The 23,819-nt window shown below is 41.0% G+C and overlaps 1 protein-coding gene across 1 annotated transcript in view; it reads left to right on the forward strand.

Moving 5' to 3' along the window:
- The window catches only part of tsnare1 (T-SNARE Domain Containing 1), a 165,130-nt gene that overhangs the window by 54,519 nt on the left and 86,792 nt on the right, over positions 1-23,819 (forward strand). Inside the window, exons 3-4 of the mRNA XM_064343270.1 lie at positions 3,011-3,088; positions 3,792-3,861. Coding sequence (XP_064199340.1) covers positions 3,011-3,088; positions 3,792-3,861 — 148 coding nt within the window. The remainder of the gene's footprint in view (positions 1-3,010; positions 3,089-3,791; positions 3,862-23,819) is intronic.

Consider the following 23,819-nt stretch of genomic DNA (forward strand, 5'->3'; position numbering starts at 1 on the left):
CATCCAACAGCCTATTGAAGTATTTTACTGTCCGCTTTGCTAAAAATGCTGGCCATGGGGATTGCTGTCTGGTCTTTCTTTCTATCATGGATACCTTCAATATATTGAATTTCAGTCTCAGACACTGCATGACAAGGTGCATTTTTATAGGGTGGACACAAATCTGAAAACGGATGCATTTTATGCTGTGTGCGGCATGTGCCAATGTCAGAAACCACGGTTATGCTGGAAGCGGACCTAATTTTGTGCACGGAGGTGTTCTTGTCCAGACACTTGGTATAAATTACTAGACATGTCCATGTCCAGGACACATGAAATTTCAGTGCAGGCATTGTTTAATTGGGAATATCCAAGTCCTGAAATCCCCGATCATAGATTAGGCCCAGGAGAAGTTTCCAGAGGTTTCTGAAAATACATGTGTTGGCTAACTAACTCTCATGACCGATACACCCCAAATTTCACTGAAATGTAGCAGGTTTGATGTCTTCCAGAAACTCAATTTTCACGCAGTGAAACCAATTGTTTTGTTCTGTTTTTCCTTGTTTTGCAATTAGAGAAGCCACAGATCTGTTCTGAGGAGTAGAGGTTAAGAGGAAAGAGGAAATTCCACCGCTAAGGTTTTTGATAAAAATGAGAAGGACTCTGTGCAACTGGAGGGTGTGGTGGCAAGATAGGGTGCAAGACTGCAGGTGGGGGTTGTAACCAGGCACATGCAGAGGGAGTGGCTTTAGGTGCCCAAGCACCTGCCCCTTTGGCCCTTTGATTTGATAAAACTTGATAGAAATTTGTATTATTATACTAGCTGTTGTTAATTTTCATTCATTCATTCATTCATTCATTCATTCATTCATTCATTCATTCATTCATTCATTTAGGCAAAATATATTCTGTGCAATAACTGGATGTCGTAAAAAGGTTTTGCTAGGTTGATGTGCCCTTTTCTCACTTTCAGCACCTGCTCCTCAAAAGGTCTCTGTTCGGTCCTTTTGGTGACACTTGGTAGGGTGTGGAAGAGGTGGGAAGTGAAAGGGTATGCTATAGGGTGCAGGTCTTGGGGGTGGAGAGGACGACAGCAGGTAGGATGGGAAAATGCAGTGTCAGGGAGTAGAGTGGACGATGCAGGGTTAAGAGAGTGATTGGGGTGACACAGGTGAGAGGGAAAGGAAGGGTATAGTTGTTGCTGGAGATTGGCATTATAATCTGCAGGAGGAGCATGTGCAGGAACACATGAGTGTCACTGCAGTCAGCCAAAATGAGAACAGCTTTGAAATGGACATGATGTTGTTTAGTTGAGCAGTGTGGGAAATACAGAGCTTTGAATAATTCGGAGAGCCTTTGCAGTGACAGATGTTAGACTTGGTGTGAAAAAATGGTGTGAGAGCTGGGTTGGCTGTTGTGTGTGAGGGTTTGTGTGTGCATGTGTCTCGATTGCCTGCTTTCCTATATTTGCAATTGTGCTGGCCCCAGTAACTCTCTGTTTGTCACCTGCAGTGCCTTCAGAGCCACTCATCTTGGTGGAGTATCCCAGCACACGGGGGGGGGGGGGGGGGGAAGGCCTCAAATAGTACCAATAGTCTGACAAAATGTCAGTTTTTCTTTTCTGCAAAGGACCCATTAAAAAGAAGCAACCCCATGCTCTCTGACAGTGGCTTTGGGAGCAATATGAATAGCAGGGGTCATATTCACAGATTATCCACTGTAACCAGATAGTCAGCTCAGCTGTGTTCCTTCCAACCTCTGTTTTGCTTACTCTAGCAGGATTTGATTGATTGCAGCAGTTTCCTGGGCTATATTGTGGCTTATGAATATTCAGGAACAAATTTGTTGTGGTTCTGGACATCCATAAGGCCTTAGGAATATCTATAAGGCCTTTATCAACTTCAAATATTTCTGCTTCAAAACAGGACTTTCAATATTATTATTTTTAAGTATACAATATTTATTTATGTGTAATAATTGTTTACTCCATGGAAGAAGTCCTACTACTGGTGGGAAAATGTAATAAAAAGGGACTCTTTCCTGCCTAGGAGGTGGCTATGCAGCTCTTTGGCTCACATGCTTCAGGTTGTGCAAAGTGTTATAGCCTTTCTCAATAAATGACCTGTTTTATTGGTGGTGGTGCTATTAATGCAATTGAACCCACTGAAGTAAATTGTGCTTTATCCCAGCGAGCTGTATACTTTTTTATTATCATTGCAAACACTGAAATCTCTCTTGTTAAAAAAGGCCTCAGTTTGGTGCAGCTTTTTCTGGCGAATTACCCACTTGAGGCTGCCTATAAACAGAACAATTTTCAGTGGTCTGATCACATCAAGCAGAGAGGATAGATGTCTTCATCCAAATGAGGCTTTAAGTCTGACTGCTACCCTTTCCACTTTAAGAAGGACATATATGTCTCTCTCTCTCTCGCTCTCCTTTCTGCTTAAATGTATTGTGTAATTTCAGAGATAATTCTGTGGGGAAGATGTTAGGAAGAAAGGAAGAAAAGTCATAGAAGGAAAAGTTAGCTTTTCAATGTGTTGGTAGGAGAATATATTTTAGGCCTACTTTTGTTTTCAGCAATTCTGCTTGGCAAGGACTTCTAAAGAAGTAAATACAATTTTACAGTTCTATCCCTTTCTCCTGTAAAACTGTCATGCAACCACAGAGGAAAACATCTGCTGTTTACCAACAAGTATCCTAGCAACCAATTTCTTTACTACCTAATCTTCCCATAAACTCTCTATGATATAAATGACTGAATATAACAGTTCAATGTACTGTTGCCACCTACTGACAGGGGTATGGACTACAGACTACAGTCTTTACCTCAGGAGGAAAGTGGATTGAATAGTTAGAATAGACATGGTTGTGAAAAACCTCATTTGTATGGGCTATTTTCTGCCCATACTTATCATTTATGGTAGATTACTTCATATACTGGCACTATGGACTTACCTTTGCAATCTGAGTTTGCAGATTTTAATCTTACTTTTTGATACATTTTTTTCTTTTTTGTTTTGCCTGCCAGCAACGCAGATGAGCCCATCGGAGCTCCAGGATGTCTTTCAGGAGACCTCCTCCAACATCTTTCAGATCAATGCTAATGGTGAGTAGAGGAGTAGAGGGAGGATGCACGCACAGCTGGTGCCTTACTATTGTTTCAGACTTGCATGCAGATTGCTTCCCTGTTTAGTGTAGCTGTCCAAACCCAAGTATTAAACTTGAGGTCATTACTTTAATAAAAAACTTGCAATGGAACATTATTATTGCCTTAATTCCCCACCGCTATTGCCATTAGACTAATAAAGGCTAATTATACAAGCACATTACCCACTGATGGCTGTGATTACCAATGCCAACTATGTCATTATGTCCTTTACAAAATGGGTGGAGCTACCATGCATGTTCAAGGACTTTACATACAGTACTACCGTGTTTGTAAAAGAAGTGCATCTCTCACTGGTGTTAACTGTGTAACCTGTGGGGGCTGGCATTTGCCATTAGCTGGAGAAGCTAATGTAGCAGTAGTCTGAAGGACTTTGGGTGACTTAACGTAAAGCCACTCTTCCTGTGGTGGTCTGAGGACATTTGCGTTCCGCTGCTGTGGACTCGCAGCCATCAGCTGCCATAGCCGAGGCACACAGCTGAAACGGAAGGCCTCCTCTGACTGAGCCACTCCTGAGCCCCGAGGAGAGTTCACTTTAATGAGTAACTTAGGGCATGGTATCTCTAACCACTATGGGCTTCGCAAAGACTCTCTTTCCCATCTGTAAGGATCCCTCCATTTGTTTCATGCTTCCCTGTCACAGTGGTGTCCCTGGAGAAGAGTCTCCAGTCCTTAGGAACGTCCAGAGATACTGCAGAACTACGACAGAGTCTGTGAGTCTGACACCGTTTGATTGCACACATTTAGGGAAGATCTGCTGTACTGTGCTTATCCTTTAATCCAACAGTGTAGGGGAAATATGTAATAAACCATTTATTGCATGAATTAATAGAATACTTACTATTTGCTATACAGTATTTGTAACAGAAATTATAGTACAGGCCTGTTCTGCAGTAGGCATAATTCAGGCTAAGAGTTTGCTTTCATACTGTGTGTATTGTGCAGGGACATCCTATTCTTTTGCATGGACCTACTGCATATACAGACTTATTCACTGTACTGGCCTGCAGTGTTGCACAAACCATTTAAGCAGCATGAAATGTAAGCCTAGCATACTTAAGTACAATATGAAAAGTAGCTCTGCAAAGTTAATTTAGTTAGTTCAATTAATTAAACTTTTCATTTTGGAAGTGATCATTGCATCTACTGTAGGGTGGGGGTGTTAAAGAAATGAGTAAACATAATAATTACAAAGTGCCACATTTTTTGAGGTTAAATTAATTAGGTTCAAATTTAGTAGGTTTTAGTTCTTTAGCTTATTTTCTATGAAATACATGTACGGCACTGAAAATGTTTATTGAGCTAAACAAACCCCAGATTTTACCAACAAGTCACAGCCACATATCAGAGCTCCTTTTCGGCTGCTTTTTAAAAGCTTATTACATTCTGTTTCTTCTGCTGTTATTCTTTTTTTTAATACCCTTTGGGCTTCAGCCATTAGTATTGCTAAATGCATGGCTGTTGAGAAAAGCACTGCCCTGGAATGATTGCTTCTATTTTAAATATATCACACCCACTATGTCTACTGGCCTCTGCAATTACGCAGGTCTTTGCTTCTTTATTTATCGTTTTAACACATTACTGCTGAAAAACAACCGACACTGTACACATTGTACTAGCAGCATAATTCAATCCATAAAATGGAGCTTCAAATACTGAAATCCAAGGAAGTATTTTAGTCTTTCACATTACAAAAAAATAGACTTCCTATTTTAAACTTTAAATATAGATCTTTTAGAAATACATAAAAAATATGTATATTTTTAAAAGTAGCAGAAGCTTGCTGTGTTTGTGCATAAAGTCACCTGTTTATTGAAGCCACAATGGGAAAAATAAAAATGAGTTGCCTGTTAAATAGTTACTACTTTGCTGGAAAAGTGTCCTTAAAGTGTCCTGTCCTATGGAAGTTATTGTGGGGGGGCATCTCTTGTAAAGTGAATCCAGTGTTTTTTTTAGATGGGCCTCAAAAGGTTAGTCAAGTAATATTTGGAGCGTGCAGTGCTCTTATGGCTTTTATTTTATCCCAGACTTGCCTTGCCTGTGTTGCCCTTTATGTGGATGTGGGACTTAGGAGGGGCAAAGAGAGCTGTGCACTGCAGTTTGTCTCTGCTTTCCGCACTGACAGAGAGGTGTGGGAGTATGTTGACTCTAACTGTCACAGATCAGAAGATGGCGACACATTTTTTTAATGCCACGCTGAGCCACTGCCCCCCCCAAATCACCATCTTCTGCTCAGACCAATGCTGCCTGATTTGTCCGTCACCTTCAGGTGACCCGGGTGTGGCCGCCTCAGTAGTGACTGTCCTTCCCCCACTCAGGTGGGACTGAGAGTTACAGAGCAGGGCCCTGCAGTAGGAGATTGGCTCAGCACACATGGAGTCATAGTGAACAGTTCAGAGGGGGTAATAGGATGGACCTATGGTGATGTACAGTAAAGGTGGGGAGGTGGGCAGAATTTAAACGTCATCATAAGATTGCGGGTGCAGAATTAGCTGTCTAGAATTTGCTTTGCTTCTGGTGTCCTCTCTCTCTTGCTTTGTTTTCTTTGCACATTTGTTTTCTCCAATGAGCACTCTCCGAGCAGCCCTGACGTGCCGGCCCTCCTTCCTTATTTGCAATATTTATTTTATTATTATCATTCCCAGCTTGACCTTGTAGCTACAGCTCCCCTGTGCTCACCTTTATCTCCACACACCCTGGCAGAGAGAAGCTCAGGCATGTGCGTTTCCTAGGAAACCGGAGCCAGGAGTGACATCTTCTGTGAGCTCCCAGATGGTAGAGTGGCTCCCTTAACCCCTCACTGCACCACGTGTGCAACCTCGCGACAGCACTTTCACCATCGCTGGCCGAGGCTTCGGTGGGACAGGTTTGATAGACAGATGGATGTGGAGAGGATGCGTGGTGATGTCTTTAAAAGAAGCAAATGTAAAAAGACGTAGGACAATAATAATAATAATAATAATAATAATAATAATAATAATAATAATAATAATAATAACAACACAAGATAGACAGGCAGGATTGTAGAAAAATATGTAACAAGTTCACAATACAAGCTAGAAATGACAATGAGCTGACAAACAGTAAGTGCATTGCAAGCTCATATCTAACCTTGCCATACTTCTGTGATAAAAAGGACGTCATCACGGTATTGATCAATGACGCCAGCAATTGCAGTTAAATGCCTATAAGGATGTATGTGTTTAGCTGGAATAACACTTGAATGCTGCTTGTGATAAGGGTTGTAATGCAGTGTTGTATAGTTGTATGGGCTACAGAGAAATCAATTAATTCTCTCACCCTTTTGCTCTTATGGAAATATGAAGAAATTAAGAGTTGCATTAACAAAATTTGAGGTATTTGACTATGTTCTCTTTTTAAATATAAAAATGACAAGAATTCATTTTTGCAGCCCTTTTCAATCAGATTAGTACACACATAGGGGTCCAAATATTCAGAAATGTATCATCTGTTCACAGTTCCCAGTGCTATTGCCTTGGTGTTCAGCATTGCACATTCCTACAATTCCTACTGACTTTTGAGGCCACAGCCTTGTCTTTTAAGGGTGAAACCCTGGATCACCCCCCTACACACACACACACACACACACACACACTCTTACTACCACGACCAGCTGCTGCTCACCCAACCACCTAGCACCCACCACTCCAAAAGCCACTGAGGTTACTTATTATTCCTTCAGGGAAGTTTCACAAAACAGAACATGATTCCCAATCTGCAGTGCTGTTTGAAGTGGCAGTGTTGTGACAGAAAATATACTGAACAGACAGTATTAAGTGTGCAGTTTTGCGTTCAGTAAAGCTCTTCACCAGGATAGAAATTCTCTTTTAGTAGCTTTTGAGATCCTTTGATATTGCCTCACAATATCAAAGTGGAAAAATGCTAAATGTATTTGTGTGTGTGTGGTTCTGTGTGTGTGTGTGTGTGTGTGTGTATGTGCGTGCATGTGTGTAATCAAGTGCATGTAATCATGTTTGTGTGGGTGGGTGTGGACCTTTTGACTGAGAATGGCAAACAATACTAGTGAAGAGAACAATTTAAAACGAACCAGAATTAGTGAAATAAGCAAGTAAATGTGGCTAATTTCACCTCTATTAAATCCAAAAACTTAATGTGTCGTGAAATACAGTATTGCTAAAATAAACATGCCAAATGTGCTTACACTTCATGCTGAAAAAACTTACCTTGAAACCCATTAGCCAAATTAAGTTGCAAAGAAATCTTTCTTTTCCAATATTTTTTTCTTATTAGTTACCTTGGATAATTGCTTTGCGAAATCAATGGAATAAAATTTATTTTGTATGAACTGTATCATGAATTAGATAACGTATTTAAATATAATGACTTGGCTGCCTCATGTATTTTATTTGATTGGTATAAACTCTTGCCAGTTCTTACCCTGGATTCCGTATTGTTAGATGAAGTGATATTTTAAAACAATGTTAAGCCAGCCAGCAAGGTTGGCATGTGATTACGCAGTCACACGTGACCAAGGGTTGTGGCAGGGTTCGAGAGGGCTGAAAGACAAGACTTTGCATGCTACGTAGCAAAACTATAGCTCTTTGTTCTTTGAAGTATAAGCAAACCCACTGATTATGCAATTATTTGCGTATGTGTTTCCCTGAACAACTGTTTAATCTGTGCCTGACAACCACTGCTTGCAAGCATCAAATCATACTGAATTATATATTTTTGGCATATCCAGTTATTTCCAAAGTGTTCCATGTTGTGCCATTGTTTCTTGGATGTAACAATATGCCTATGCTAAAAGGGCACAATGTAAATAACTGTAAATAAGCCCCGTTTCACATAAAGTGCCTCTGTTCAGAACAAGAGAAATGAGCACCAGTTTCTGTCCTCTGTGGCAATAGCTGGAGTGGCCCTGGTCAGCCATTATGAATATGTAAAGTAAGCACTATTCCCCGAGCGAAAATAAGCTACCATTAAGGCAGGCCACTTCTTTGGCTTTTTTCCATGAGTCCCAGTAATAATGGGGACTGTTAGTGGAGATATGGGGGTGGGTTTCAGGATGGTGGGCTTACAGATGAGGAGTGCTTTTTAATATTTTAATATCTTTGAATTGTGTGGTTTTGAATTTTTCACACAATTGTACTATTGTGACAAGCAGGATTCTGGGGCTGGATTTCTTGTTTTAATTCTGTTGGGTTTTTCCACAATGAATAATTATAAAACCAGTCAACAAATATATGTACCAGGATTTATACTAATAATATAGTAAAGTATAGTAATTATATCATATATTTAAGCCCAGTTTACAAATATACAAATGGAAAAATACAAAACAAATACACTAAAAAAAATTACCAAGACTACAGTAAATGCAAAAAAGTAAATTGATAACATTTTACATATCAACTATTCTCAAATAAGGAGGCATTTCAATAATGTGATATTGGATACAGACAGAATATTGGCACATTCTTGATTCAAGAGCAAACCATTGTCGTTAAACTCATCAATGAAACACATTGCTGTCTTTCAATTTGTACCCAAGGTCCAGGATGAGTGATAGTAGTGTATCTTGCATTGAAGTGGCTGTAGATTCTTTGTTGGAAGAGCTGTGAGTTCATTTGGGTCCCACCTTCATCACAATATTCTGATCTGTATGACTCAGTTTGCAATAAATACTGTATCTGTCCGTACTGGCATCCCATATGATTATCACCTATTAAGCTAAAAATAATGATGTAAAAAATGACACCGTAAGCAGTTCTTCTACTTTATAGTGATGTGGTCAGTGAGACAGCGAGACCAAAGGCAACATTTTAATCATTTTCATTTTCAAGTGCCTTGCACTGTCTATTAAAAGATATTTCAATAAGTGTCCTGTGCCCAATTATGCACAGCCCTAATAAACTCCCACGTCCATTCCAAGTCAGTCAAACACCAACAGGCAATCTGTTTTCCGCCTTTGAAGGAAAACACCACTGTTACAAGTAAATTCTCAATAGAAGAAATAATTGAGATTTGTGTTTCATCTGTAATACAATATTGACCAGGGGCATCCAGTTCTTTGTGAGTAGGCTTTTGTTATAGCCCGGAAGTAAAATGCCCGATTCAACCAATCGTGCAGTGTGGTGTAGTGGATTGAACACATGCACCTGAGTTGTGTTAACAAATCAGCCCGGGTGCTGAAAGGTGTGCTTTTATCCACGGTACAGGGCTGAGAGCTGGAGCATGCATGGCGAGAGACAGCAAGTCTGTTCATGAGAGATAAAGCAAATGTAATATGGCTGAAAAGCTGAGGCGCTAGTCACCTGAAAAGCAAACTAGTTGAAGAGAAAAAGCTTAAAAGTTGGATTTGCCTTGTTTTAACTTTGTTATTTTAGCTTCTTTTTTCCCCCTAGAACCTATGGGGAAGAAGGGTGAAGATTTTTGTTTATGTTCTGTCTGTTTGTGGGTGTGGGATACTCCCCCCCCCCCCCCCCCCCCCGCCCCCACGACCCTGGTTGGACACGAGCTGACATCCTTGGAAAAATAAAAATCCAATGAGAAATAAAGGAAGGCTTTTGAGGTGCAGTAATGTGGTGCAGCCTTGAGCTACAACTATAAGACTACAGTACAGTACCCCACCATACATTTTCCCAGCAGTCCATGCTGGAGTCCCTCTGGTTTATCTCAGGATGTGAGTAGGTGCCATTCTCCCCCCATGGATTATGGCTAATGTACCTCACTCTCTTGGGTGAGATCCAGTCACAGGAAAAAATCTGCCCCACATTACCTTGCGCATGCCAAATCTGCACTGAGCAACCATACGGGAGACAGAACTGGACCTTGCCATACCAATAATCTGCTGGAGAGAGGAAAAGAGGTTAAGAGAGTATTTATATGAAGGGATAGAGAAAAGGTATACATAGAGAGGCTGGGATAAATGAAAAGGGGGGGAAATAATTGGACTGAGATTGAGAGAGTTACAGAGACAGACAGGGATGGAGAAAGATTAAGGCAAAAAAGAATGAGGAAATATATGAAACAGAAGTGACAGAAGTAAAAAAGGGAGCATGCATATTCCATTTGTCCTCTCCTATTGTTATTCTTTATTGTTAATAATATTAATAAATGCAATAATCAATAGACTACAATAATTGTGGATAAACATTTACTTCATCATTGTGTGCAGTGATGTGTTGCCAATGTGCACAGAAAGCCTATTTACTAATTGGCCTCATAAAATTAGAATTTGAGAGAGGAAAGGCAGCATTAAGTTTTTTTATTTTCTTCTTTTTTCAGATTCAGTCAAACCCATCTCATGCTCATAAGGTTCAGCCTTATTTTCAGAAAGACTGACAATTCAAAAATAAAAAAGAAGCAATTAATGTTCATGCAGCTGTTTTCCATTTTTGTGTCTATTTTTATGTCTATTATATTTAGCCTGATGATATATAGATTTATTTTAAAATATAATTTGGGTGGATAGCATTACAGATATAACAGAGCTTTATCTTTAACTAGATCTTTTATCTATTCTTTTATTTAGTCTCGGCTTATTTTGATTGTCTTTTGAGTTAGTTGTTGGCATTTTTCAGCATAAGTACCAGAGTTGTGCCAATGAAAGTCAAGGAATCCATTATGAGGCTGAGAAATATGAAAAAAAAAAAAAAAAAAACCGTCAAAGGCATAGGCCATACCTTGGACTTACCGAAATCAACTGTTTGGAACATCATTAAGAACAAAGAGAGAACTGACAAGCTCAGTAAGGGCAAAGGACCTGGTAGGCTAAGGAAGAACTCTACAGTTTATGATTGAAACATTCTCACCATCATAAAGAAACACTTATCTGACAGATCAGAAACACTCTTCAGGAGGCAGATGTGGATGTGTCAGTGACTACTGTCAGCAGAAAACTTAATGAGCAGAACTACGAATGCTACACTGCAAAATGCAAACCATCAGTTAGCCACAAGATAAGAATCAAATAAGTTCAATTCAGATCCATCCAAGTGATTTTATTGACTCAACAAAGAAACATTTGTGTTCTCAGGTCATTATTACACCTACAAATTAAAATCAGAAAATAAATTGCAAAATTGACAATTAATATTACCAATCAGGCAATCAAGCAGATAAACAGGGAAACTTGCAATAATACAAATAATGAATTTCCAAGGGAATCAGTAATTATTGCAGTAATGAACAACAAGACACAGGTCTAATCTATGTATTTGCCAACTGTGTGTCCACAGGCCTTCAGATGTACTGTACTCATAGACCCCATTTGCCATTGCAGAACCATGTATTCCCCTCCACAGCAGACCGACTCTTCATTTAGAGTGGTGTTACTACAGTCACTGCTCTGGTCGGCGTGACAGGGCCACACTCACCAGACGATAAAAAGGATGTGGAAGCATCCTGCACATCCAGCCGACAGATTGAATTCCACGGTGCACTGACTTTGAAATGATTTATTTGTCATGGCTGCACCAGCAAATGTGATTGACACTCCAAGTCAAACCGTGCAGTCAGGTCCTTACCCCCAGGGACACTGAGCGAGCGAGTCAGTCAGTCAGTCAGTCAGTCAACACACCTACACTGAGTCTATACATATGTATGTATGTATATGTGTATGCAGTACATGTGTGATGTAATGGAAACACTACATGAAAAAGGACTTTAACCTTGAAGCAATTAAATCATAATTACAAAGTCAGCTACACAATTCCATCATTTTAATTTCAATTCTGATGTGTGTGTGTGTGTGTGTGTGTGTGTTTCCAAAGCAACAAAGTGGACAAATAATCAGTGCCTGAATTGCAGATGCATTAGTCATAAAAACAGCAAAATTGTTAAATGTGGCAAGGGGAACAGTTTTGAAAATTGTGACAACATATGGCAAACATGAACCAATTGCACCCATAAAGAGTGGTTGCAAATCGAAGCTCACTGACAGGGACAAATGGAAACTTTCCATGGATAGCTATTATAAACACCCCAAAACTGCAGCCTCAGTTTACCACAGAATTGAATCAACATCTCTATGAACCAGTCTCAACAAAACAGTAAGCCAGCTTCACTAAGCAGGGCCACCAACTGGAAACCACTCACTAATTCACAAAGGCACATAACTTTCAATAAAGCACACAAAACTTGCACCTTTAATAACAGAAAAAAGTAATATGGTCTGATGAGACATCTCACTCTGTTTCCTACATCTGGATGGGGAAACGTTTGAAGGAACCCAAAGGAAGCCTTCAATATACAATATGGTGGTGGATGTAATGGATGAGCAGCCATTTCATGAGATTCATTGGGTTCAATGATTGCTCTGTGTGGTTATGGCCAAGGAGTATGAAGCTATTTTACAAACCAGATGCACCCTGCTGTAATCACTGTTTCCTCAACATGTCACCATATTTCAGGATGATAACTCCCCCAAACACAGTGCTGAACAAATCCAAGAGTGATTTTATTAACACCAGGAAGAAGTCAAACACTGTCCATGTTTTCCCCAGTACACAGATCCTAAACTGTTTGACAGAAGTAGGTCTGAAGCTGTTTTGAAGTTAAGTCCTGTGCAGTAGGTGGCCCTGCTTCTTATTAGTTACTTGATATTCATATATTCTCAGATGCTTCCATTATTATGTCTAAACCCTCTATGTATATATACAGTGCCATGAAAAGTAATTTGGGTTATATTTTGGTGTTTGATAACTTTCATTAAATAAATGAAATAATAATTTGAACTATGTGTTTTGTGTTTACTCTGGTTCCCTTTGTCTAATATTGTATTTTATCTGAAGAAACCATTCAGTGTGACCAAATATGCAATAATATAGGAAATCAGGCAGGGGAACTTGAAACTGACCGGTTACACCTAAGACTGGTGGCAGTGCAGGAACGTTGTGAGGATGTTGTTGAAACATTTTTGCTAAGGCTATGGATTGGTTTTGATGTGTCAGCCAACTCACGTAAATGGAGTTTCACGAAATAAGATAGCAAATGCACCCGATAAACAGCCATCCATTCTCTTATTTAACACCGCTCCTCTCCGTCCCACGGCTCTCAGTCAGAAGTGAAGAAGGACTCGCCGGCTCTGGCTTTAATGAGTGCTGTGGCAGCGCGGTGGAGCGTTAAGCCGAACTGAAAAAGGAGGGAAATTATTTCCCTGGCATGGCGCATACTGAAGAGGGTGGGTGGAATGGGAGCCCGAGCTGGATCAGGCTCTGTTAAATCGGGAGCGTGGAAACTTCTCCATTAATGATGACCATGTAGCCCTTAAGCTTCCCTCACATTTCCCTTAGTAATGTTCTTACTAGCAAGTGTTGATAGCTGTCAGATTGAATTATTGATTTTTTGATCCTGTAATTATACAATTAAGAACAATGGAGAGCAAAGGCTAAGACGTAAATTAGTATACACTCCCCCTCCCGGCCATCCCCAAGGTAGAGAGTGATTGTTTTCATGTATAGATTTTCTTGATCTTCCGGTGTTGTACTGTAAGTTCTCAGTGAATTCTAATGAACTATGGGGATGAAACTAACTGCCAGCCAAGGCCCATTATCTCACTTCTGTGATACAGCTAGGCCTATTTTCACTGCAACATTCCATTACATTTCATCCGGTTTACTAAGCATATTCCCCTTTCCATTGTAACTTACCCAGATTACATCTGACACATTATCTGCTTCCAGTGGTGGATATCTGCTGTTTATATAGCTCTGTGTAAACTAAAGCAGTACCAACCTTCTGAGCAGTTCCAGCTCTATGACGACCCACCACTTCCTACTGCCTACTGTAATGTTGAAACATATGAAGATAAAAGCAAGTACTTAGTTGCTTCTTCTTAGCATAAGATGATAATGTAACAGCAGAAATGAACGGCTTTGATGACCTTTATGCATATTAGCTTTATACCATGACACTGACTTGCACTGAGAGCGGGCCAGGTGTCTTGTTAATTATAAAGGCAGTGTGAAGTTTGTTTATGAATCTGCTGTGCTCTGGAGGTGTTTGGGAGGCTGCATGGTGTGTCACCACTCTAAATTACCAGAAATTTAGATCTTAAATGCCCTTCCCTTCCCAAAATATATCCAAGTGGAACTCTTGTAAACAAATAATCTTGTCTGATAATTAATTCTTTGCGGTCTGGGAAATGGCTGAAATATAGCTAATTAAAAGCAAACCAATTAAACAAGCCCAAATCAAAAGCACTTCCCTTTTTTCTACTACATGTGTTCTGATTTTTAATTCAAACTGACCTCCCTGCTTACGACACTGTGGTAGAAACTTGCAGTCTGTGCTGGAGTCTTAGGGCTATGGCTATGGAAGGAAGGCAATTGCTCAGCCAGTTCAGTTTTCCTAGTACATTTTCCTTGTTGGTTTGCTCATGGTTATGTCACTGATTGATGCTAATTGCATTCTGGGCTGCTGACTCTCCTAACCTGTATGGTAATATCTCTATACGTGGGCTGGTGGGATTGGATGGGAGCCCCCAGTGTGTGGGAAGGACTGTAAGACAAAGGTGCGGATGACCAGGGTTTCTGAGTGAGGGAGTCGTGGTGAGCCCAGCTCTGTCACCTGTTTGTGTGCATGTGCCTGTGAGTGTATATGTGGTTATGGGGGCTGAACCAAAGGTGTGTGGAATTCAGAGAGAAAGTGAGTGGAAGTGGAATACTCTGCATGCCGGATCTAGTGAGGGGGCAGGAGAGGGATGAAAATGGTGGCAGGCATCCAGAAGAAGAGAGGCCAAAAGGGAACACAGAACCATTTCAGGAATTTCTCATGACATCATCTCCCAGAGAGCTGGGAGTTTCCCCTCGCACTGGCAACAGCAGGCACCATGGCAACAATGCAGCACAGTATCTCTCCACAGTAATTTTATCTGTTTGATGCATAAAACTCATTGTTTATCAAGTCCAAAATAATGTTTAAGAGTAGGAGGCGTATGATGTAGGAGTAGGAGCCTTATGATGCAAATAAACCACTTGGAGAATTCAAATCTTGTTTCCTGCCCTCTTTCCCAATGCACCATGGAGGGGCTGTGACTGAACTGGTGCTGTTAAAGATAGGATGGGGGGGTCAGGTGCAGCCGGCCCTGGCTCCACAGGCCAGCCAGGTCCAGCTGGACACTTGGCTCCTAGGGCATGATGGGATTGCGTGTTGAATATCGATGTACCATCTGGGCCATGCAGCCTAAAAGTGCAGCTGTAGACAGGAGTGCTGCTGGGTCACCCTGGAGCCTTCAAAGGTTGCACAAGCTGTGGCCAAACTTAATTCCTTGAATTTAAAATAGGATGCATTATTTATTTATTTATTTTCTTAATCTCCTTTTCGTCTTTGAGTTTCAGCAGAGCAGATGCTTGTGTTGTATAGTCCAGCATGTTCTATTCATACGAAAGGCAAAAAACCTGAATGTGACTGGAATGAGTTTTGAAAGTGCCCCAAATTTAAATATAGCTTACTTTTTCATTTCTAATTTAATTTAAACATGATTGAATGTTCTTAAATGTGGTTTTAATCTTTGGTAATATTGAGAATTGTGACAGATGACATAATGAAAGGCACTCTCTACTGGACAGAAATCATGCATTGGGATGTACGCTGTTGATGTTCATTGGGCTAACAAATTGTAATGATGTCAACCAATACACTTTATTACTATTGCAATATTACCTTCTGAAAAAGTACTGTTCTCACAGTTCCTTGGATGTTGGCAGTGTCCAATGATAACAGCTTGCTCAAAAGTGATGTTTTTTGTATCATGCGTATTTCTTGAAATATTTGACTGTCACTTTAACTGAACTGGTCATAAGTTTATTGAACTAATTGAACTTCTAATTCAAAATTCCAAGTGAGTCTAATTTAGGGTGACTATATATTGGATTTGAAGACAGGGGAAGGCAGGCCTTTTGAATATAATGCTAGGCTATTCGCTTATATATGGTCGATGGAATGAGAAAAAAACCTAAGAGGACATTTTTAGGAAATTAGGAACCTCGATGGATATTTTTGGTCCAAATAATAACAAATGTCCTGGGAAAAGACGATGTTTGGTTAGCCTAGTCAAAAGTCCATTTTCTAACCACTCTCAAATCATACCCAGACTACAAGTAACATTTTTAAATGTTTTATGTTGTTGGTACTTTGTTACAACGCCACGCCAGCATTTCAAGAGCAGTTTGCATGTTGATGCCACCACTGATGCAGTGAAGCAGGCCAACAGTCGCTAAGTCTCAGTGAGGCTAATCAGGTGAATCAGCACTCACTCATAATTAAGCACGGAAACTGCCAAATAATACACTGAATCTGTGGCTACTCGGACCTCCCTGCTCTCTCAAAGTGTTTTGTCTTTCCCACTTTTTTTGTTTATGTTAGTTCATTAGTTCTAGCCTTGTCTCTTCTGTCTGTTTATTTATTTATTTATTTGTTTGAAATCGCATACAGTGGCTAACAACAAGGAATGAACGTCTTTAAGTGGCTCATTCATTCTGTGATCTTTTTTCTTCTCATAAAACTGAGCAAAAGGGTTATCCTAAGCTACTTTGGCTGCATTTCAGCCTGATATATTTAATATTCAGGAACGTTCTGAGAATGAGTGAACACAGAGCCATTGTAAGTAATTGCTTCTGTCTAAAATGCATTGTACTCAAATAAGATTCAAACCATATTGTGGAAATTAACTACTTTATGTAGGGTGTTTTTTTATGTAGCTGTCCTTAAGTTCCCTTCCCTCTTTGTTTTTCCTTGCTCCAAGTCATCACTTCACTGACTGTGCTTCACCTACTATTGTGGGCGATGAAGAACACGAACCATCAGCCTACTTGTTTAAAATAGTTTCAAACTAGGACATTTATATTCCACCTTCTTCTGGCACGTGTCTCATGCAGGCTCATGCAGTGCCTATAACAGGATCCACTTCCGGTTCAGGCTGCCAGGATTATGGCAGCACTGTGTGACCCAAACACAGGCTGACTTAATGGGTTATTTTTTATTTTATTATTATTTTTTTTTAAATTAATGTTCATGTATACTGACATTTTCCCCCACCTTTCTGTCTTGCTGTAGCTGAGGATTCTCTGTTGGTTGCTCCAGCTTCTCCACGATAACCATCCCCACTATACACCCTAATAACCCCACAAGCCATGATAACCCCACCTCACTCTGACAGCGGTGTGTTTCTCGTTAGACTCCAAATTGAACTGGAGGCTGATGCACCCCTTACTCCTTTGAGCTAATTGGCTGAATTGCTGCCATTGCCACGGGCATTAACCATGACGGCAGGAGCGGGGATATGACTTTCCATAGGCATTTCCTAAATTTCAACAGTGTCTTGGGTGGGGGGATAAGGGGAGCAATTAACCACTGCAGCTACCACTGAGTAACCCCCCGACTGTGGTTCAGAAAGCCTAACAAGGAGTTAGGCATGTTCTCTCAGTGGCAGTCATAGTGGTGACCACACCAGCAGGGAACACTCCAATTACCTTGCTTTGATCAGGAATCCTCTCTTTAAAATTGTCCACAAGGCACCAGGAGGGCCTCTGAGAAAATGCCTTTTCATGTTTGTTTTCCCAGGAGCATTTATACAGCTGGATAGTTTATGTACCTTGCTCGTGCACAATGGCAGTGCCTCTCAAGAGATCTGAACCTGCAATCTCTGAGTTATTAGCCTTAGTCATTATGCTAAACCTTACCCAGTATGAAGACCTATAAGGCAACAATGCATGATGGGTATGTCAGTGCTTGGTACAGCATACACTATGCTGTGATGAGGGTTTGCTGCCACAGGGATTCGGCTCAGTCATTCTGTCAGTATCATGGATGAAATGCATCACTGCCGATCCACAGGTGTCGGATGGATATGTGCCCCGAGCATATCATTTTGCGGGACTTCCCGAGCTTCCACCTGGATAACCGGACCATTAACCCGCGCAGCGAGGCTCCCTGTGCGCCCGGAACCAGTGCTGCACCTGCTTTCCAATTACCGCTCGCGTGTGTCCCCCTCCCCCTTCAGCATGATCTTACCGCCAGTATGAGGGGATCTATAAATTCCCATCTTTGCGTGTGCTGCCAAAAATGGCAGTGAAATGAGGTAACGTGGAGTCATCGGTGCCACATCATTCCTGGCTATTCATTCACATTCGAAATGAAGATGGACAGGGGCATAAAAGGTAGAGACTATAATAAGAAATGCTTTTAATAGCTGAGATGCTGTGCTATAGCCATACTGATTTACTCACACGTTCCTCTTTTTCCACAAACCCTTTTTCTTTCTGGGCATTTTCGTCATTTCTTTCTTAAATTATTATTGGATTAGACCATAATGGTGTTTCTGGTAAGAATACCAAAGCAGAATAATTAATATTACATGGTATTCTGTCTCCGATTTGGCGGTGATTTAAGAGGGTGCAAAAAAGTAGAAAAAATAGACAAGTGAGGTTTTTGGGAGTGTTCAAAGAAAGGTATAAACTGAGACAGTGTCTAAATAAAGTGCTATAGTGAATTATTCTCCCAGAGTCTATTTGAAATTATTTATTTTTAGCACCAGGCTGCCGTAGGATTGCTGTATTTTATGAACATGAAGGCAATTCGGGTGAAACTCCTTGTAACTATAAAATGCTGTCTTGTGAATTTTTGCAATTTACATTACAGATAGCTTCTGAGTTTATTTGACAGGTGCCGTTAAAAAGTGAATTACTCTTTTTACTGTGGCCATAACAGGAGCAACAGCTTCATTATACTTAAATGAGTAAATCCCTATGGCAGGACTAGGACTTACTGAAGGGCATATTTGGGGTAAAAGTTTAGTCTGTCTGTAAAACAATATGAGATTAACTACCAGTTTACTGGGCGCACCAACAACCACTGCCACTGTCACTCCAACGTCAACAAGAACACTAAACAGCCCCCCCCCCCCCCCCCCCCCCAGCACTCTCCATACCAAAATACACACACCATTACACAGAGACTAATACATACACAGAAACATAGCAACAGAACAACAAAAAAAGCTCTACACCAACTGAAAGCGCATTGTGGCCCTTAACAGTAGCGTATAATAGTCATTTTAATCTGACCTTTGTGAGATGTCTCTGCAATGACACGAAAGGGAAGAAAACACTAGACCAACTTTGACTTTATGTTAGACTTAAAAGGAGCGGGAGACAGCTTTTCAACATTGTGGGATAAGAGTGTGAAAATATGTTTAAGGTGAACAGAGACATCTGGAAAATGAAATAAACGAGTTTAGATGTGGCCCATTAATCTACATAAAGTGGATTCTTTGTTAGCACTGAATTACTTTGTTTTCAAAGGTTTTTAAAAAGTAGTGAAACTGTCCAAAGTCAAGACTTGTGATTTTTAAGGTAGTTCTGAGGAGACAACAGGAGGTTGGGGAGGGTAACCGAGCTTGTGAGAGCTGGTGGTGAACGACATAAAGGACATGACAGGAGAAAGAGCATGCAGACAGGAAATAGGTGTGCTAATCTGCAGGTGCGAGAAAAGGAGAACCCTCTGACTAAGCGGCATCCACACCTTCTGGGCTGGGATATATCGGGGCCATGTCACAGTCCCTGCTAGATTCCACCCACACACCCTGTAAACTCTCTTATGCTTGGGTTCAAAATGTCACAGGAAGAATCTTGTCACCAAAATGTCAATGGTTTGTCAAGGACAGGGGGGAAAAGGTGAAGAGCTGTTTAATAGATACATCACCTCTCAAAAGTTCACTGGACTGAGGTCAGGCTGAGAGGACCAGACAGTGTGGAACTGGATGCTCAGTATCAAGGAAGACTAAATGAAAGGCATATTTGAGCTACCAGACTGTTTATATATGGTTTCATCTTTTTTTAAGATCATGTAATGTTTCTTCTTAGTCCAGAACTCTATAGTAATCATGGCAGATAAAATGGTAAAACCTGATTAGTTAATGGCTGTCACAGAAGGTATTTATACTAGGTACTTTTTGGGTACTTAAATAATGTGATTAAATGAAACATCTCTGAAGCTTCTTGCGTTATTTTTTTTTTTTTGAATGAACCTCAGTCACCACTCAGCCAGCTGAGAATACTTTGATATGTAATAAGCATTCAGATTTCTGAAGGACTAAAATGAGATGATTCCACCTCACGTAATCAAGAGTGCAAGCAAGATGTCTGAACTACAAACAACAGCCATTTTGAAAATTGCTCACTGAAAACTCTTATACACTATATGTGCTTTTTGAAAACAAGTCCGGCTTCGGTCACTGACATTGAAATAACAGGCAGGTCAAGACTTCATCTGATACACAAGAAGCTTTTATTGCCCCGCAATTCGTCATTCCGTCATCATACCAACCTTCATTTTCTCAGTCTTTTTTCATAAGCTATCGCTTTATGATGCGTCCTTTATCTATCAGCAAATGGAGATTCCGGTGTGAGCGGCTACTGAGTCACTGTACCAACCTGCTCTGGTCTGCTATGACTAAGACGCCGTGTAGTGTTCTAGAATGTTCTGCGCTGTGCCCAATCACAGAGATGACAGAGCTCTTGTGTGCTGAGCTCTGGAGGCTGTTCGGACTAATGTAACGGGAAAAGTGGGAAAGGTTAATGTATTCCTGCACGGGTGAGATGTGGGATGATCCGTCCCGTCAAAGACCCTCCTGAGAGAGGGAGTCGAGAGAGAGAGAGAAAGAGAGAAAGAGAGAGAGAGAGAAAGAGAGAGATAGAGGTAGAAAAAGATTCCTCCACGTGCCTTCCTCTGTGATTAGTTCAATTGTGCGCTGTGATTAGGCCACACTCGGGACTGTCTGTGTGAGTACGGTCCTTGATTTGGGCACACTGAGGGACAGAGCACATGAGTAGAACAGGCAGTGGAACACTGCATGTTTTTTCACGAAGCGTTGAACTGATAACCGTACCACCCAAACACATGCTGTGCTGTACCAAACATGTCATAACAAAGCATTTGAGAAGTCTGAATCATGTTTACCACTGTTCCAATCAGTAGTCAATCACTGGGGGCTAAATCGCTGTCTTTGGTTGAAAGGTCAGATTTTGTTTACTGTAACACATGGTATAAAATGCCTTTATTGTCAGATTAATATGGGAAGGTATGTATTATTTTGAATATGTAAATATTGTAAGTCTGTAGTGAATCTTTTATGTCTGCTGTATGCTTATTTAGTTTTTCTTAAAGTGTAACCCAACAGTGCTGTGTTGTGGTTAAGAAAGTTCAGTTCCCACATGGTATAGCTGCTGTCATATCCTTGTGCAGTATCTACGGCTGTAATGAATAGTGTGAAAATGCAAGGAAATGTCTACCAAGCAACCAAATAACAATGATTTCTTGTCTGCTGAGCTAAAGTTGTAACGGCAACATTTGGAGATCCAAATACAGCCGCGGAGCAGCGCAGTGAAGCCCATTTTATTGGCTTTCATTTTTGTGTCTTTTCGCGGCAGTGCGCATGAAACAATGCGATACTGCGTGCAGGCGGAGCGGCGCTCGCGGAGGGTTTTATAATGCGCCAGGGACTGCGTGCCTGCCGCGGGAAGCCTCGCGCGGCCTAGCCCGTAAATCACACGCACACGGAGAGGATAATCAGCGGAGTCGAACGAATGCGCAGAACGCCCCGGCGTTCGGCGTGTCGGCTGCCACGGGGCTGGCGGGCGCGGCGTGACCACGTACGGGATTGCGCACTCTCTGCTTTCACATTCCACAACTCAGCATTCGGGTTTACCCGGCAAAGGGAAGCGCCACCCAGTGATCTTCATTACGCCATTCGAATTAAGCGTGTTTTAAAAAGAAAAAAAATAATCAGTTGATCCCTTGTGGTAATCTGGTAATCTTGTGCCAGGCCTTCATATTGTTTAAATATTGACTTGGAACCAATTATTCTCTTGGCCATAGTTCAATCGTTCTTTGGTTTTCCCCAAGCCTACGACCCGTCTACTGAAATCAAACACCAAAAAAGCCTTTGGTGCGGCTTTTTTACCTCATGAACCCAAGGTGTGTCTGCTTGCAGGAAGAGGAAAAGTTTGAATTATTAGTCAATTTTTGAAAAAAGAAACAGCATTCCAATCCACTACAGGAGTAATGTCATATCAGACCTGCTGACCACCTCCAACTCCCAAGGCTGTCTTTTCTGTTGTGATTCATGTGCTGCATCAGCTAACTGTTTTTATTGAGTCTGCTGATGCATGGTTTCATCTCAATAACTGCTATGTGCCCTTTTTTTCTTTTATGATGCAGCCAAATGCACATATAACGAAGGTGCCTTTCTCAAGCTTTCAAAAGAAGCACCTTACTTAGCTGTCAAATCTGGAACCTAATTAATAAAAGCTGACACATCTAACAACTACACTGCATAGACATCAAATTTTTTTATGAAGCTGCCCATGTGTCTAAACACTTTCCATGGCTTTCAGTGGCCTGTACACTGCACCATTTGGTTGTGATTCTGTTTTGCTCTGCTCTGCTGCATTTGCTCCTTTTGTGATATGTCTGATAACCACAGTGCTACTTCTGTTTTTGAATCCCATGGACATATCCAGTTAATGTTATGTAATAATAATAATAATAATAATAATAATAATAATAATAATAATAATAATAACTAGACAATTCCTGCAGAAATTGTGAAGTGTGGTTGCCGCCAATGCAAAGTCGACTTTGTGCTGAACAGAGTTTTACACATTATGTAAACATTATTCTTACATAAGTATTCAGTATTACTATTTTGGAAGAAGACAATGTATTTCAGGTTTCATAAGCTAGGTAGTTGATATGGTGTTCTAGGTGGTTGTTAGGGTGTTGCTAGGTGGTTGCTATGGAGTTCTAGGTGGTTGCTAGGGTGTTGCTAGGTAGTTGATATGGTGTTCTAGGCGGTTGATAGGGTGCTCTAGGTGGTTGCTAGGGTGTTGCTAGGTGGTTGATATGGAGTTCTAGGCAGTTGCTAGAGTGTTGGGTTGCTAGGGTGTTAATATCTGGTTGCTATGGTGTTCTATGAGGTTGCTATGGTGCTCTAGATGGATGCTAGGGTGTTGTATGTGGTTGCTAGGGTGTTCTAGGAGGTTGCTACAGCTAGGGGTAGGGTTACAGCTAGGGTTAGAGTTAAAGTTAAGGTTACAGCTAGGGCTCGGGTTACGGATACAGCTAGGGTTAGGGTTAGGTTTACAGCTTGGATTAAGGTTAAGGTTAGGGTTACAGCTAGAGTTAGGGTTATGGTTACAGCTTCGGTTAGGGTTACCGCTAGGGTTAAGGTTAGGGTTACACTAGAGTTAGGGATACAGCTAGGGTTTGGGTGAGGGTTATGGTTATAGCTTCAGTTAGGGTTAGGGTTACAGCTATGGTTAGGGTTACTGTTAGGGTTAAGATTACAGCTAGGGTTAGGCTTAGGGTAAGGGTTACAGCTAGGTTTAGGGTTATTGTTACAGCTAGGGTTAGGTTTAGGGTTACAGCTAGGGCTAGGGTTACAGCTAAGGTTAGGGCTAGGGTAACAGCTAGGGTTAGGGATTGGGTTACAGCTAGGGTTAGGAATACAGCTAGGGTTAGGGTTACAGCTAGGGTTTGGGTTAGGGTTAGGGTTACATCTAGGGTTAGGGTTTCAGATAGGGTTACAGCTAGGGTTAGGGTTACAGCTGGGGTTAGGGTTAGGATTACAGCTAGGGTTAGGGTTACGGTTTCAGCTAGGGTTGGGGGTAGGGTTACAGCCATG

Source organism: Anguilla rostrata, chromosome 1, assembly GCF_018555375.3.
Source record: "Anguilla rostrata isolate EN2019 chromosome 1, ASM1855537v3, whole genome shotgun sequence".
NCBI lineage: Eukaryota > Metazoa > Chordata > Actinopteri > Anguilliformes > Anguillidae > Anguilla > Anguilla rostrata.